The sequence below is a fragment of the Salvelinus fontinalis genome, chromosome 18, assembly GCF_029448725.1.
Source record: "Salvelinus fontinalis isolate EN_2023a chromosome 18, ASM2944872v1, whole genome shotgun sequence".
NCBI lineage: Eukaryota > Metazoa > Chordata > Actinopteri > Salmoniformes > Salmonidae > Salvelinus > Salvelinus fontinalis.
The window spans coordinates 41699581-41714925 of record NC_074682.1 but is presented as its reverse complement, the minus strand read 5'-3'; the positions used below and the strand labels follow the sequence as shown (position 1 = coordinate 41714925).

At 41.5% G+C, this 15345-nt stretch overlaps 1 protein-coding gene across 2 annotated transcripts; it reads right to left on the bottom strand.

Moving 5' to 3' along the window:
• Positions 1-109: 109 nt before the first annotated feature.
• On the bottom strand, positions 110-6172 carry LOC129815557 (serine/arginine-rich splicing factor 3). Of its 2 annotated transcripts, XM_055869483.1 has the most exons (7): positions 6063-6172; positions 5176-5238; positions 4672-4882; positions 4088-4228; positions 2199-2237; positions 1870-1956; positions 110-1682 (listed from the first exon to the last, which is right to left on the bottom strand). In XM_055869483.1, the coding sequence occupies exons 2-7, from the start codon at positions 5180-5182 to the stop codon at positions 1655-1657; spliced, it is 513 nt and encodes a 170-aa protein (XP_055725458.1). In that variant the 5' UTR covers positions 5183-5238; positions 6063-6172; the 3' UTR covers positions 110-1654. The 2 variants fall into 2 exon arrangements, with proteins under 2 accessions (XP_055725458.1, XP_055725459.1); XM_055869484.1 differs by lacking the exon at positions 5176-5238 and having other exon boundaries at positions 6063-6169.
• Positions 6173-15345: the final 9173 nt, after the last annotated feature.

The window sequence follows — 15345 nt, the reverse complement described above, 5'->3', positions numbered from 1 at the left end:
GCAGGGGGCGCAGCCATGGGTTGGTCTTGGAGGGGGCCCACCCACTTGGGAGCCAGGCCCAGCCAATCGTTTGTAGTCAATGGTTGTGCAAATATACTGAACAAAAATATAAACTTAACATGCAACAATTTATTGATTTTACTGAGTTACAGTTCATATGAAGAAATCAGCCAATTTAAATGAATTAAGCCTTAATATATGGATTTCACATGACTGGGCAGGGTGCAGCCATGGGTGGGCCTAGACCCACCCACTTGGGAGCCAGGCCCAGCCAATCAATGAGTTTTCCCCACAAAAGGGCTTCAATACACAGAAATACTCCTCAGCAGCATTTCCACTCTAAAATGACATTGGAGGCAGCTTATGGTAGAGGAATGAACATTCAATTATCTGGCAACAGCTCTGATGGACATTCTTGCAGTTAGCATGCCAATTGCACACTCCCTCAAAACTTCACATCTATGGCATTGTGACAAAACTGCACATTGTAGTGGCATTTTGTCCCCAGCACACGATGCATCTGTATAATGATCACGCCATTTAATCAGCTACATCTTGTGGTGAATCTGAAGAAAAAACAAAACAGTAAAGTGTGCAAATTGGAAGAATAAAGAGAAAACATTTGTTCTGACCTAAAGTGTTTGCTCAAATCAAATGAATACATTTTCCAACCTCTTGTTGGAAATCTGCTGTATGCTTCAATACCAAAGAAATAAGAAATATAATCATTGTTTGTCATCATGAAGCCCAGCATTTCCCTGTTGATTTGTGATGAAGCATAGTTGAATCTTTTCTAGTTTCATATCGATGATTCTACATCCAAAGCAAGAACATCTTTGAGGTCTGTAGACAGTTTAATATTTTATATCTCCCCACAAAATGTTAACAGAAGACTTTTCTACAACCAGTTTTTAATTCAGAGAACATTACAAATAGTACAAAGGAAAAGTGGAATATTGTAGAGCCAAAATTGAGATAATTGTATTCAGTACTTTGCATCTCTTTTCTCAAATAGATTCCAATATCCTGAATACGGGTGCCATTATTCCCATTGACAAATATTTACCAACAGGAACTGGAAGAACAGCGAAAATCCTATAGATCAATTAGACAACAAGATACATATATTAATCAACATAGAATAGATGACAATAGCCTTTTACCACCTCCAGACAAATCTTGCTGACATGGAAACGTGATGTGAGCACTAGACTATTTAAAACAGGGCCTTTCCTTGACCTGGTACTTTTAGACATACAGATACTCAAACACTCAAGCCATGCCGAAATCTTGTACACAAATCTCACAAGTCTGTTTTGGACGATACTGACTTTATGTACTTACTTGCATTTTTTTGGGTAAATTTTGGCACTGGAATAAATGTTTGACTAACATCGATGTCTTATATGCTATTTTGAATGAGAAGTTGGTTCTCAAGTTCAGCCCTTTCAGTAACGTATTACACCTGCATACCCACTTATTTACAAAATACAGAGGAAATAGATGCCTTGAAAGTCACAAAGAAGCAAATTTGATTGTTAAAAAAAGAGAGAAAAAAAGACCAATGACCAGGGGTCATTTATAGTCCATCACATGAAACAACTCGCTAGAGGGATGGCTGTATTTGTTCATCCATCGATTGCCGTGAATCTTCTTACTTTCTCTCAGTAGATCTGGAGCGGCTGTGAGAAGGGGAAAAACAGTTAAGCCAGAATGTTAATATAAACTTTACCCGGAGCATTCATGCACTCTCAGAACAATGTTAAAGCCATGGTCTGTTAGTTACATACTAACACAAGTGGGTTCATTGTTATATTAAGACAAGATATAAGATCCTTTGCGCTGTCTCATAAAACCTCTCCTGCTTACCTCCTTGATCGAGAGAATGATCTTGAGGGTTTATGGTTTCTGTCCCGGGACAGAGATCTCTCCCTCTTCCTGTCTCTGGAGAGAGACCTGCATACAGAAGGAACAACAGAATTAACCAAAGCAACCTGCATCTTACTGAGGCCTCTGTTGACAAGAGCATGTCATCGTTGACAAGTTTGTCAGTTACCGTCTGGAAAGCTGTGTTTAAATATATATTAAGTATGATTCAAAATTGGGTCCTTACATCCATGCCCAATAATCTGTTTTGATCTTAGTTGCCACAGTATGGCTGTTCAATTTTACAATAACGCTTACGGTTGTCAACATACCTGCTTCGGCTGCGGCTGAAGCTCCTTCTTCGTGGAGATCTGGGGAGGGGGGGGGGGGGGTGACAGGGTGTCAAAAGCAGAGCACAATACATTGGTGACCCATTGATACCAAACCCATCCGACCCACAAATTACCTGTACTCCCCTGAAGTAAACCCTACAGTCCCCACTGAAAACTAACCCTCAGTGGGCACAAAGTTATAGTCTACACCCCTCCTAAGGGATAAGAATGGGTGACCGCTGATAAGGCATTTGTAATCCAAAATTCAGTCATCACCTCCCCTAAAAGGTCATGGTTAGTTAATACTGCCAGCTGAGAGAATGGCAAAAAAGTGCTTGGGAAAGAAGTGCATTTATACCAAATGGGGAGGGATAAGAAAATGAAGGGTTGTAACATAACTAATGGTAAAACATTGGGTACGGGGCCTCTTTATGCTGCACTAAAATCAAGGTTACATCATGCGCAACCGCAAAGTACACACAAGATGGGACCACTGCGACCTAAACCAGGGAGGGACCTACACTTTGGAAGGGGAGGCACTGACCAGAATAGCTCCTTTGAACATTTAGAAAGTCACAATTTAATAATTCACATCTCAAAATGTCAGGGTCCTAGACTCACTGGATGCAGAACCATGCCCCTTTAAATCAACGGATTACAGTAATGAGTGAGAAATACCAACCCTATTTGATTCAAATAAAAAAGGAGAACCTTTTTTTAAAAGCAGCTTTCTCTTCACTTTTAAATTTGTAATCAGCAGTGTACTGTATGAAGCAGGAAAAACTTACTAGTCTTTTGGTTTTCAACAAGCTAGAAATGACGAAGGGGAGGCAGACTGTCGGCCGGGTAGGCAGATTTGGCTGAAAAGGACTGGCCAGATGCTGCGAGGTGATTAGTTGGCTGGCGGATGGGGGCTGGCTGTGGATTTTTCCTGCTTTTATTGGTTAGCCGAAGGCTGTTGCTGGTAGGTTGTAGTGTAGACATTTGGGGACGTAAAACGCTGATTGGTCGGGAATGTGAGGTGGGCCGCTGCCGATTTGGTTAAGGTTGGAGGAGGAGGCTGAGAACTGCATGCGCAGGAACCAATGGGCTGGTGCAACCTGACGACTGGCCATGCCTGGGTCATGTGACACGACAACAGCCAAGCTGATTGGTGCACGCTGGTCAGAGGTCACATGATGCTGAAAGAGGACTAGTTGACTGACTCAGAGGGTGGTGAGAAGAGGCATGGTGATGACTCTGTAACGGGGGTTCATTTTTATTAATATAAATGGTAAATAGAAAGGCAACCTCAATTTGTAACAAAAACAACCAATCTAGCATCATTAAGCTTCCCTCCCACCCCACCGGGTTCATAGATAGGTACTGCTTTGTAATACGAATCACCTACTTAAAAAGCTGGCTGCAATTTTTACACTTTGTCAAATCTTAAAATAATAATCTTGCAAGTGCACGCGGTATAGCACACTTCCAAAACACATTCAGTGCTTCAGGCAACAGTGAATAGCTTGCAATCCAAATTTAGAGAAAATGTGGCAGCAGTAAATGCAAATGTTCCTAACTTGGAATACAAAGCAGCACACTTCATTTCACACTGTACCACCCCCTGGATCTAAAGTTCCCTGGAACTTGTTAAATTGATCAATGATAATGAAGATGAAAACAGCACGTTTTCAGCACCACATCACAGTAACCACTGTAGACTACCATGGAAGCAAGGGTTATCAAACAGTCAGAGCTGAACTATCTACATGGTGCAGAGGAACAGGAGATGCATTTTGGAAAGACACAGGAACAAACATAAAAGTTTAAATAGGAAAAGGGGAAGAAAGGGATTCGTAGTCTGTTGGGCATTGCTATCATAAAGCCCTGTACGTGAGACGGGTTACCTGCGCCTGGCGGGCGGGCTACCACGACGCCCACGATGTTCATCTCGAGGACGTCTGCTCCATGAGGGAGGAGGACCCCGGTTGCGGGTGCGTTTCTCACCATTGGACAGCTCCACTCGCACACGAGAACCACTTAGTGTCCTGTACAGATCAATAAGGATGTTACCACGGGTATACTGTTTAACGGTCACCAAAACATTATGGCATACATGGACTTGTTTCGCCACCTGTCGGGTAGTTAAATGGAGGGTGGCAACTGAAATTAATATGTAGTCCTTCCAAATATCAGAGTAAGTGCATTGCTTGGAAATAAGGATCTCCAAGCAAACTAGGCTCTGTCATATAGTTATTTTATAAAGTGAAAAGCACACGGAGAAAATGTGCATTCATATAGCAAAAACAGAAATGTTACTTCAAACAGTTCTGGAATGCATCTAATTTCTTTGGTCAAACAGTCAATCTGTCAAGTATATTGGCATGCAAGGAATGAAAACTTTAGTGATTGCCTCATTTCAGCAGTCCTCAATTTCCTGATTCTATCATTCAGTTATTTTTTATACCAGAAACTTGTTCTTAGGCTTTACCTTCCATCAAGCTCCCTCACTGCGTCTGTTGCGTCCCTTGGATCTTCAAATTCCACAAAAGCAAAGCCTGGGGGGTTCCTTGCTACCCAGACACTGCGAAGTGGCCCATAATAGCCAAAGGACCTCTCCAGCTCTGTCTTGTTGCCATTATTTCCCAGGTTTCCCACATAGACCTTGCAGTCGAGAGGGCAATCTCGGTGCATGGCTGGATCTGTAAAAATATTAAGCAGAATGTATAGAATTCATCAGGTACCACTCACTCTTTGGTATTAGAGTTGATGGTTCACAGTATCTGACTAGTTTTGCTTTCTAGGAATCATGCTTCAAAAGGCAGCAGAATGGCCAATCTACAAAGTTAACCTTATATAGACATGAACCAGAAAAGCTAACGTTACATCAAGCAGTTCTGGAACACACACACCTCTAATTACTTAAAATTCTTGTGTCAAACATTCAATCTGTCAAGTGTACTGGCATGCAAGGAACGAAAACTTTTGTAATTACCTGCCATTTCAACAGGTCTCAATTTTCAAAACAAATTGATACTCCGCAAACGTGAATGAGAAACTGAAAGAAGAATTGTCCATTTAGATTTTCACGTAGTACACATTTTCCACACAACAATTTATATTCAAGTAGGACTTTACTATAGTCTATGTTCATAACACGCAGATGTACAAATTTCCCTCCACATACAATTTACAAAGCCACATTCAAACAGCCAGGTGTGTTTATAACACGCAATCAGATGTTTTGCGTCGTTCTGGCTGAAATTGAGGTAGGCAACAAAGTGCCAGAAATTAATACAGGGCATAAAGCAAGTGGTGTGGAAATGCATAACACATGGAAATGCATTGCGGTAATTCTTCTAATATATAATTGCCATTACAGCTACAACAAAGTAAGTAATAAGTACGTTAGAACAAGCTTGTTTTCTGATCCAACGTTGGTCAAAATCGCCCACCCCACACTAAGGTTACTAACTAGCTGCCCGTATGTAGTTATGCAAAATGGCAGAAGCCCGGGCTGGGGCCTTAACGAGATAAAACCCTCACGACATTTGTTTGGCTTGCTCCCTCCCTACTAGTTCACTTTTTTGTTTACGTGCCATGGGCTACGTGTGAGGCCAGAGTATAGCTGCAAATTCACTTAAACGTGTGTCAATACAATTACATGATGTAGTACCGTTGGTTTATCCATTTCAGCTAACTTCACTAACTAACTGCGAAAATACTGAAAATGGATAACGTTACTAGCTAGCTAGCTCTTCGGTGGGCTAACTAACGTTAACTAGCTAGTATAAATGCAAGAGTCCGTAAATATAAAATAAACATTAATTGAAAAATTAAATACATATCACACTCTGCATTATTTAGGTGTGTGTTATTTACCTTATTGTAAAACCAACACTAATATTCGATCCGTTTGCAGTCTTCCGTCGAAACGCCTGTCTGTAGCTGCGACATGAGCTGCTAGCTATAATAAAATGGAGACCGGAAATCTTCTTCTGTGGGATTTATATCGCGGTTGGCAACGAACTTTAAGCTGCATTACCGCCACCAACTGGACTGGAGTGTAGACCAGAGACAGTGAAGGTCTACATCTTCCCCAACATTCTCTACTCCCTAAGGCAGGGGTGTCAAACTCATTCCACGGAGGGCCTAGTGTCTGCAGGTTTTTGGTTTTTCCTTCAATAAAGCCCTAGACAACCAGGTGTGGGGAGTTCCTAACTAATTAGTGATGTTAATTCATCAATCAAGTACAAGGGAGGAGCAAAAACCCGCAGACACTCGGCCCCCCGTGGAATGAGTTTGACACCTGTGCGCCTAAAGAAACGAAATACATCATTAAATACTACGTCCCCTGAAGATTTCCCCAGCAGTTCACTTAATCCTGGCTGTTCAACCCCATTGCTCCTCAAATCTAATAACAATCACTCCCTTTCCCTCCCATATTTCTGGCACTGAAATAGAACATGTCCGAGCTGGTCACGTGTGCACCTCAGCCACGCTCAAGGTACTAAACAGTATCATAACCGCCAACGATAAAAGACAGTACTGTGCAGCCGTCTTCATCGACCCAGCCAAGGCTTTCGACTCTGTCAATCACCGTATTCTTATCAGCAGACTCAATAGCCTTGGTTTCTCAAATGATTACCTCGCCTGGTTCACCAACTACTTCTCAGATAGAGTTCAATGTGTCAAATCGGAGGGCCTGTTGTCCGGACCTCTGGCAGTCTCTATGGGGGTACCACAGGGTTCAATTCTCGAGCCAACTCTTTTCTCTGTATATATCGATGAGGTTGCTCTTGCTGCTGGTGATTCTCTGATCCACCTCTACGCAGACGACACTATTCTGTATACATCTGGTCCTTCTTTGGACACTGTTAACTAACCTCCAAACGAGCTTCAATGCCATACAACACTCCTTCCGTGGCCTCCAACTGCTCTTAAACGCTAGTAAAACTAAATGCATGCTTTTCAACCGTTCGCTGCCCGCACCCGCCCGCCCGACTAGCATCACTACCCTGGACGGTTCTGACCAGGAATATGTGTACAACTACAAATACCTAGGTGTCTGGCCAGTTGAGAACAAGTTCTCATTTACAACTGCGACCTGGCCAAGATAAAGCAAAGCAGTGCGACAAAAAACAACACAGAGTTACACATGGGATAAACAAACATACAGTCAACAACACAATAGAAAATCTGTATACAGCATGTGCAAATGAAGTAAGGAGGTAAGGCAATATATAGGCCATAGTGGCGAAGTAATTACAATTTAGCATTTTAACACTGGAGTGATAGATGTGCAGATGATTATGTGCAAGTAGAAATACTGGTGTGCAAAAGAGCAGAAAAAAACAAAAAAACAAATATGGGGATGAGGTAGGTAGTTGGTTGGATGGGCTATTTACAGATGGGCTGTGTGCAGCTGCAGCGATGGGTAAACTGCTCTGACAGCCGATGCTTGAAGTTAGTGAGGGAGATATGTCTCCAACTTCAGTGATTTTTGCAATTCGTTCCAGTCATTGGCAGCAGAGAACTGGAAGGAAAGGTGGCCAAAGGATGTGTTGGCTTTGGGGATGACCAGTGAAATATACCTGCTGGAGCGCGTGCTACAGGTGGGTGTTGCTATGGTGACCAGTGAGCTGAGCTAAAGCGGAGCGTTACCTAGCAAAGACTTATAGATGACCTGGAGCCAGTGGGTTTGGCGGCGAATATGTAGCGAGTACCAGCCAACAAGAGCATATAGGTCGCAATGGTGGGTAGTATATGGAGCTTTGGTGACAAAACGGATGGCATTGTGATAGACTGCATCCAATTTGCTGAGGAGATTGTTGGAGGCTATTTTGTAGTTGACATCGCCGAAGTCAAGGATCGGCAGGATAGTCAGTTTTACGAGGGTATGTTTGGCAGCATGAGTGAAGGAGACTTTGTTGCGAAATAGGAAGCCAAGTCTAGATTTGATTTTGGATTGGAGATGCTTAATATGAGTCTGGAAGGAGAGTTTACAGTCTAGCCAGACACCTACTGTAGGTATTTATAATTGTCCACATATTCTAAGTCAGAACCGTCCAGAGTAGTGATGCTAGGCGGGCGGGCGGGTGCGGGCAGCGATCGGTTGAAGAGCATGCATTTAGTTTTACTAGCATTTAAGTGCAGTTGGAGGCCACGGAAGGAGTGTTGTATGGCATTGAAGCTCGTTTGGAGGTTTGTTGACACAGTGTCTAATTACTCAATATGTCATGGTTAGCTGTTGTCTTCTTAACTTTAACGGCATTTCTCCCAACTCTACCTGCATCCCTGCCACTGGGGAGGTCCTGAGTACTCCACAACATATTCTTAGGGCTTGGGACTGGACTACATCCAGCTTTTTTAAAGATGTCTGAGTAGCTGATCCATATGCTACAATTTCATAATCCAGTGATGACCTTAACAGTGTTAGATATAGAATGGCATTGAAAATGCTATCTGCCACCCACTCCGTTAAAATTTGATTTCTATTTTTAAAATGTAACCTTTATTTAACTAGGCAAGTCATTCCTGACAAGCAACGCATCACATTCAATATTCTCTTTTCTTTCACAACTACTCTGTTAAAGTGTCAAACCAGACTTTTATTTTATATTTGATTTAACCTTCATTTAAACCATACCATACCTCCCCAACCTTCCTTCTAGATAAAAACAGCCTGTGTTTTCTCAACTGAAAACTTGAAGCCCTACCTGAGGGACCACTGCTCAACTTCACTAATCGCTTCTTGAACTCTTCTGGCTGTATGGGTAATATTTCTCCCTCTCTTCCACAGTACCCCATCATCCGCAAACAATGACATCCCGATATCATGTCTCACCTGGGACAATACATTGTCAATCATAATGGAGAACAACAGAGCTCCCCACCCTCACTTATTGATTGCCCCAAAATAGAATCCTTTATCCAGTTAACACCTTTCCTCCAACCCCCATGTGATCCAGCTTGATAAGTAGGCCTTCCTTCCACATCATAAACCTTCTCTACATCAAAGAAAAGCGGCTACCACCACCTCCTTATCTGCCTGTGACTTCCGTATGACTGACTCAAGGAAAAATACAGGATCCATTGTTCCCCTGCCTTTCCTGAACCAACTTTGATCTAGTGACATTAGTCCTCTTCTCTCCAGAAAGTAAGTCAGCCTTTCCGTTATCATCCTTTCCATACATAAGATGTCAACGCTATCGGCCTATCGCTTGAAGGACAAGTAGGGTCTTTCCCAGGTTTCCGTATCGGCGCCACTACAGCCTGCTTCCAACTTCCAGGCAGTTTCCCTTCCTGCCACACCTTATTGTAAATACCCAATACTTTCCCCATTGCAGTGTCACTGAGATGAGCCATCATGATGTAACACATCTCTTCTTTCCCAGGGTATGTTACTCCAACATTAGTGTAACAGTATAGCTTCCGTCCCTCTATTCGCCCCTACCTGGGCTCGAACCAGGGACCCTCTGCACACATCAACAACTGCCTCCCACGAAGCATCGTTACCCATCGCTCCACAAAAGCAGAGCAAGGGGAACAACTACAACTACTTCAAGGTCTTAGAGCGAGTGACGCCACCGATTGAAACGCTATTAGTGCGCACCCCGCTAACTAGCTAGCCATTTCACTTCGGTTACATTAGCTAATGCTCTCTTCATCTCAGCCAACATAAAAACATGTATCCCCACCATCTCTCTCTGATCCAGGACCCCATATGCTCTCCTCTGACCCTCTCTCTCCCATGCTGAACCTCTTCTGTCAGATTATTTGAGCTGTGCACTTTCACAAATGCCTGGGATAACATCTCTGCCTTCACCATCTCTCTCACTGCAACAATCTCCTCATTTTTCAGTACAGGGAGATCCCAATCTCGCCTGACTCCACTCATCCTCTTAATCCCCCATACCTCTCCCAAATGAGTGGTCCTGCCTATGTTTCCACAGAACCAGTGGCAATACTCCCTCCTAGCTGTACTAATGATCCTCCTTACGACTGCTTGTGCTTGTTTATACTGAATCAGGTGCTTGTAATTATTGCACCTTGTCAACATTTTGAATGCCCTGTCCCAAATATCCATCTCCTCAATCCATTTTCTACTGAATCTTCCACCCTCAATCCTACAGTACACATGATAGGATAGTGATAACTACCCCTTGTAGATTTCTCCAAAACCTCCCAACTTCATCTGCCTGCCACTGAACTTGAGATCCAGAGCAGATTAATTTCCAGTTACTGGGTCAGTCCTGGTTTCCCGGCCATCATTAAGACCCACAAGCCCTTTCTCATCCAGTAGTTACTCCAACACTTGTTCATTTACATCAGTCCATAACCTTCCCCAGAGCATACTATGTGCATTAAAATCCCCACACATTACCAGTTTCCTATCTTGACCTTCTACATTCCCAAGGGTAGTCTCTTTTACATTCCCAACTCTAGTCTCTTACACAGGTTGTAATAGTTCACTAATACGTTACCCCCCTCCCAACCACACCTCTACCACTACATACTCCTGTTCAACTCCCTCTACCACACACCTATATGGATCACCCTCTTTTAAATGTAGCAAAACCTCCTCCTCCCCCTGCCACCCTATCACTACAGACTGCAACATAACCTTGTAATACAAAATCTAGAGTAGGTTTAAGCCATGTATCCTGGAGACATATCACATCAGGTTTGGCTGGTAACTCCTCAATAAACTGTTTGAACTCATGTCCATTAGCCATCAAACTTCTGGCATTCCATTGAAGGGTTAACACCATTATGAAAATAAACCAATACATGATTCCTGGCTGGACTGATTCTCAATCTTATTGAGGTCATCCTGTACATTTTCCCATGTCAGTCCTGTGATCCCAAGACACCTCACTGCTCGCTCCACTATGATCTGTATTTTCTTAGTCTTTGATTGTAATTCTTCTGTGAAACTGATTGCTGCTGTCACAAACGTAACAACCTATATCATGTCTACTACCATTCTTGTGCTCTCCCCCATTCTGCTCCATACATCACGCTCAACCTGCATCCCAATCTGCCCTGGAATACCTGCTCTTCTAGGTCATAATCAAATCAAATTTTATTGGTCACATACACATATTTAGCAGATGTTATTGCTTGTTTTCCTAGCTCCAACCGTGCAGTAGAATCAAACAATTCACAACAATACACACAAATATAAAAGTAAAAGAACAGAATTAAGAAATATATAAATATTAAGATGGGCAATGTCAGAGTGGCATTGACTAAAATACAGTATATACATATGAATTAGCAAAGCAGTATGTAAACATTATTAAAGTGATGTGGAAGGACCACCAGAGGGCAGGCTGGGCTCACGGATGGTAGCCCAACAAGGCATGGGAGACAAGGTAACCAGAGACAATTAAGCACAGCTGACACTACTAATGAGATATTCTCCTTCCCCTATAAGAGAGAGTATGGAACCAGCAGGGTGGGGGGAAGAATTATCTCTGGAAGATGGCCACCGAGACAGAGGAGCGATCTATGAAGAACCATTAAGACTGTGACAATCCCGTGACTTTTGTTGTAGTTTAAAGACAATTGTATTGTGTTCCTGTTTGATCTGGAGAAGAAGATGTATGTTTTTTTTTTTTCCCTTGGGAGATTTTCATTGATTATGTGTGAGTGTTTGTGTTGACCAAATGCCCTCAATATAGAACTGTGTTCAATCAAGAAAACCTACTCCTGACTCGTTTGTTCCACCTTCCCGCTTTAGAGTGACGCCCAATTACTTGGTCCGCTCACAGTGACTAGTGTTCCATTATTAAAGTGACCAGTGATTCCATGTCTATGTACATAGGGCAGCAGCCTCTGAGGTGCAGGGTTGAGTAATCGGGTGGTAGCCAGCTAGTGATGGCTATTTAACAGTCTGGTGGCCTTGAGATAGAAACTGTTTTTCAGTCTCTTGGTCCCAGCTTATATGCACCTGTACTGACCATGCCTTATGGATGATAGCGGGGTGAACAGTCCATGGCTCGGGTGGTTGATGTCCTTGATCTTTTTAGCCTTACTGTGACATCTGGTTCTGGTGCTGTAAGTGTCCTGTGGGACCCCTGTGTTGCGGATCAGCGTAGTGGGGGTGTTGTTTCCTACCTTCACCAACTGGTAGCGGTCCCATCAGGAAGTTCAGGACCCAGTTGCACAGGGCGATTTCAGACCCAGGGCCCCGAGCTTAATGATGAGCTTGGGGGGGGGATACTATGGTGTTGAAGGCTGAGCTATAGTCAATGAACAGCATTCTTACGTCGGTATTCCTCTTGTCCAGATGGGATAGGGCAGTGTGATGGCGATTGCATGGTCTGTGGATCTATTGGGGTGGTATGCAAATTTAAGTGTGTCTCGGGTGTCAGGTGAGGTGGAGCTGATATGATCTTCCACCTGTCTTTTCATAACTGAACAACTCCCACACGCCACACTATGGACCGGAAATCCTTAAGCAGTGTGTGACGTATGTACAGAGGAACGAGAGGAGGGTGGCTTTGTGCTGCGATTAAAAGCAGGAGACTTTATTAGATCTAGGAAAAAATGGATTGAGGGAGAACAGAATTCATCCTATTTCTTTAGACTTGAGAAATTTCACTCTACAAACAACACTATCCATAACTTAAAAATTGGTGTTATTACAGATGACCAAAAATGTATCACTAAATACTGTAGCAATTTTTACAGAAAGTTGTATAGCTCTACGTACTGTCAGGAATCCACAGATATGTTTTTTCACTCACTGAATAATGTTCACTCTATCAGTGATATAGAATCTAAACAGTGAGATGAACCCATCAAAGTTGAAGAGATTATAGAGTCTATCAAACATCTAAAGAACAATAAATCACCAAGTGTTGATGGAATTACATCAGAGTTTTACAAATTATTACCTGAACAAGTAGCTCCCTTCCTATTTGAAGTCTTTTTAGAGAGTATTAAAAACAATGTTCTCCCTCCTACAATGAGTCAGGGGTTAATAACACTGATACCTAAGCCTAAAAAAGAAGTGCTGCTCATTGATAACTGGCGTCCAATTTGTCTTCTTAATAATGACTATAAGGTATTAGCCTTACTAATTGCAAAAATAATTAAAGAAGTCCCGAATGCAATCATTGATGAAACACAGTCTGGCTTTATGAGGAACAGACATATTTATAACAATATCAGACTAGTATTAGACATACTTGACTACTAATAACCGAGGACAGCTTCATATTATTTTTTGATTTTTATAAATTTTGACACAGTAGAGCATCAGTTCCTGTTCCACTCCCTTGAGAGACTTGGCTTTGGGGATTTTTTTCTGTAAGGCTATTAAAACTCTCTACATAAATAATAACAGCTCTATCAAATTGAAATATGGCACCTCACTGAGATTTGAGTTAAAGAGAGGAATTAGGCAAGGTTGTCCTATCTCGCCATACCTGTTTTTATTAATCACCCAACCTCTTACAAATTCTTTAAATATTAGTCCTGTACAAGGTATTTCCATAGCTGGTAAATAAATTATTATAAGCAGGCTGGCTGACGATACACCTTTTCTGAAAGACGCTAACCAGATTCCCATATCGATCAATGTGATACAATCCTTTTCCAAAGCATCTGGTCTATATCTTAACATCAATAAATGTGAACTCATGGCTGTCAAAGATTGTGTGATACCTTCATATTATGGTATTCCAGTAAAAGAAGAACTTACATATTTAGGCATAACCATTAAAGGATCAGAAGTCTAGAGGCTTACTCAATTTTAACCCTCTTATTAAAAAACCCCAGAAGAAGCTAAATCAATGGCTACAGAGGGACTTATCTTTAAAAGGAAGAGTCCTAATAACCAAGGCCGAAGGTATCTAGACTAACATATGGCGCTCTATCTTTATATCTTGACAGTAAAATAAGCAAGGAGATAGACCAGATGCTTTTCAACTTTCTTTGGAGAAACCGTACCCATTACATTAGCAAAACTGTTGTAATGAACACTTGAGAATGGTGGACTGAATTTTCTGGACTTTACTCTTTAAATAATACTTTTAAGGTCAATTGGATAAAACAATTCCTAAGAAGACCCACTTCTATCTGGAATTGTATTCCTCATCATGTCTTCTCTACTTTGGTGGCCTTAACTTTATGTTGTTTTGCAATTATAATATTGACAAAATTCCAGTGAAACTTTCTGCTTTTCATCGGCAGGTTTTCTTATGGCCCTTAATTTATAAACACAATTTTTCTCCACACAGATATTATATATGGAATAATCGGGATATATTGTATAAAAATACTTCTTTGTTTTTAGAATATTGGTTCCGAAATAATATCCTATTGGTGAGCCAACTGGTAAATGCAGAGGGTCTTTTACTCAGTTATAAGGAATTCTTATCACTTTACAAGGTCCCTGTAACACCTAAAGATTTTGCAATTGTTTTAGACGCCATTCCCTCATGTGTTGCTCTGTTATTCAGGAACGTGTCAAGACCTGACCCTCAGAGCCTACCTTCTATTGACCCCATTTGACTCATCAGTAGGAAAGATTTGTTTGGTCTTTTGGTCCATTCAACAACAGAGCGATACGAGCCTTGTTTCAGCAGGATGTTGTATCTATACCTTATGTCATGCCTTATTGGAATGGATTTATTGATAATATTTGTTGGAAAAAAGTTTGGATGTTGCCACACACATACCTACTTGTTAACAAAATTAAGGAAGTTTCCTTTAAAATTATTCATAAATATTATCCTGCCAACCACTATATGAAGTAGTTTAAGGAAAACATCAACTCAAATTGTTCCTTTTTTAACGACCACCCAGAAACAGTGTTGCATCTTTTTTGGCATTGTATTCATGTAAGAAAACTGTGGCAAGACATCTTTAGATTTATAATTGAACACATTTATTAAGATCTTACACTATTGTGGAGAGATGTACTGCTTGGATTCTTTACCTACAATAGAAATAAGCAGATTTTTTTATTTTTATGTAATTGATTTCATTATTCTTTTGGCCAAATTTCATATTCACAAACGTAAATTTACAAACAAAACACTACATTTTCAAACCTTTAAAAAAAAAAAGGCTTTGTGCTGCGTTCACGTACTAGTCGGAACTAGTTAACAAATTTCCGAATTACTAAATGGTTGAACACGGCACGTGT

Excerpts from the sequence above, each read along its gene's own strand:
- LOC129815557 (XM_055869483.1), bottom strand. Across the intron at positions 4,229-4,671 it reads GTGAGGGAGCTTGATGGAAG|GACACTAAGTGGTTCTCGTG; the intron begins GTAAAGCCTAAG and ends TGATCTGTACAG. Across the intron at positions 2,238-4,087 it reads AGCCCGCCCGCCAGGCGCAG|ATCTCCACGAAGAAGGAGCT; the intron begins GTAACCCGTCTC and ends CCCCCTCCCCAG.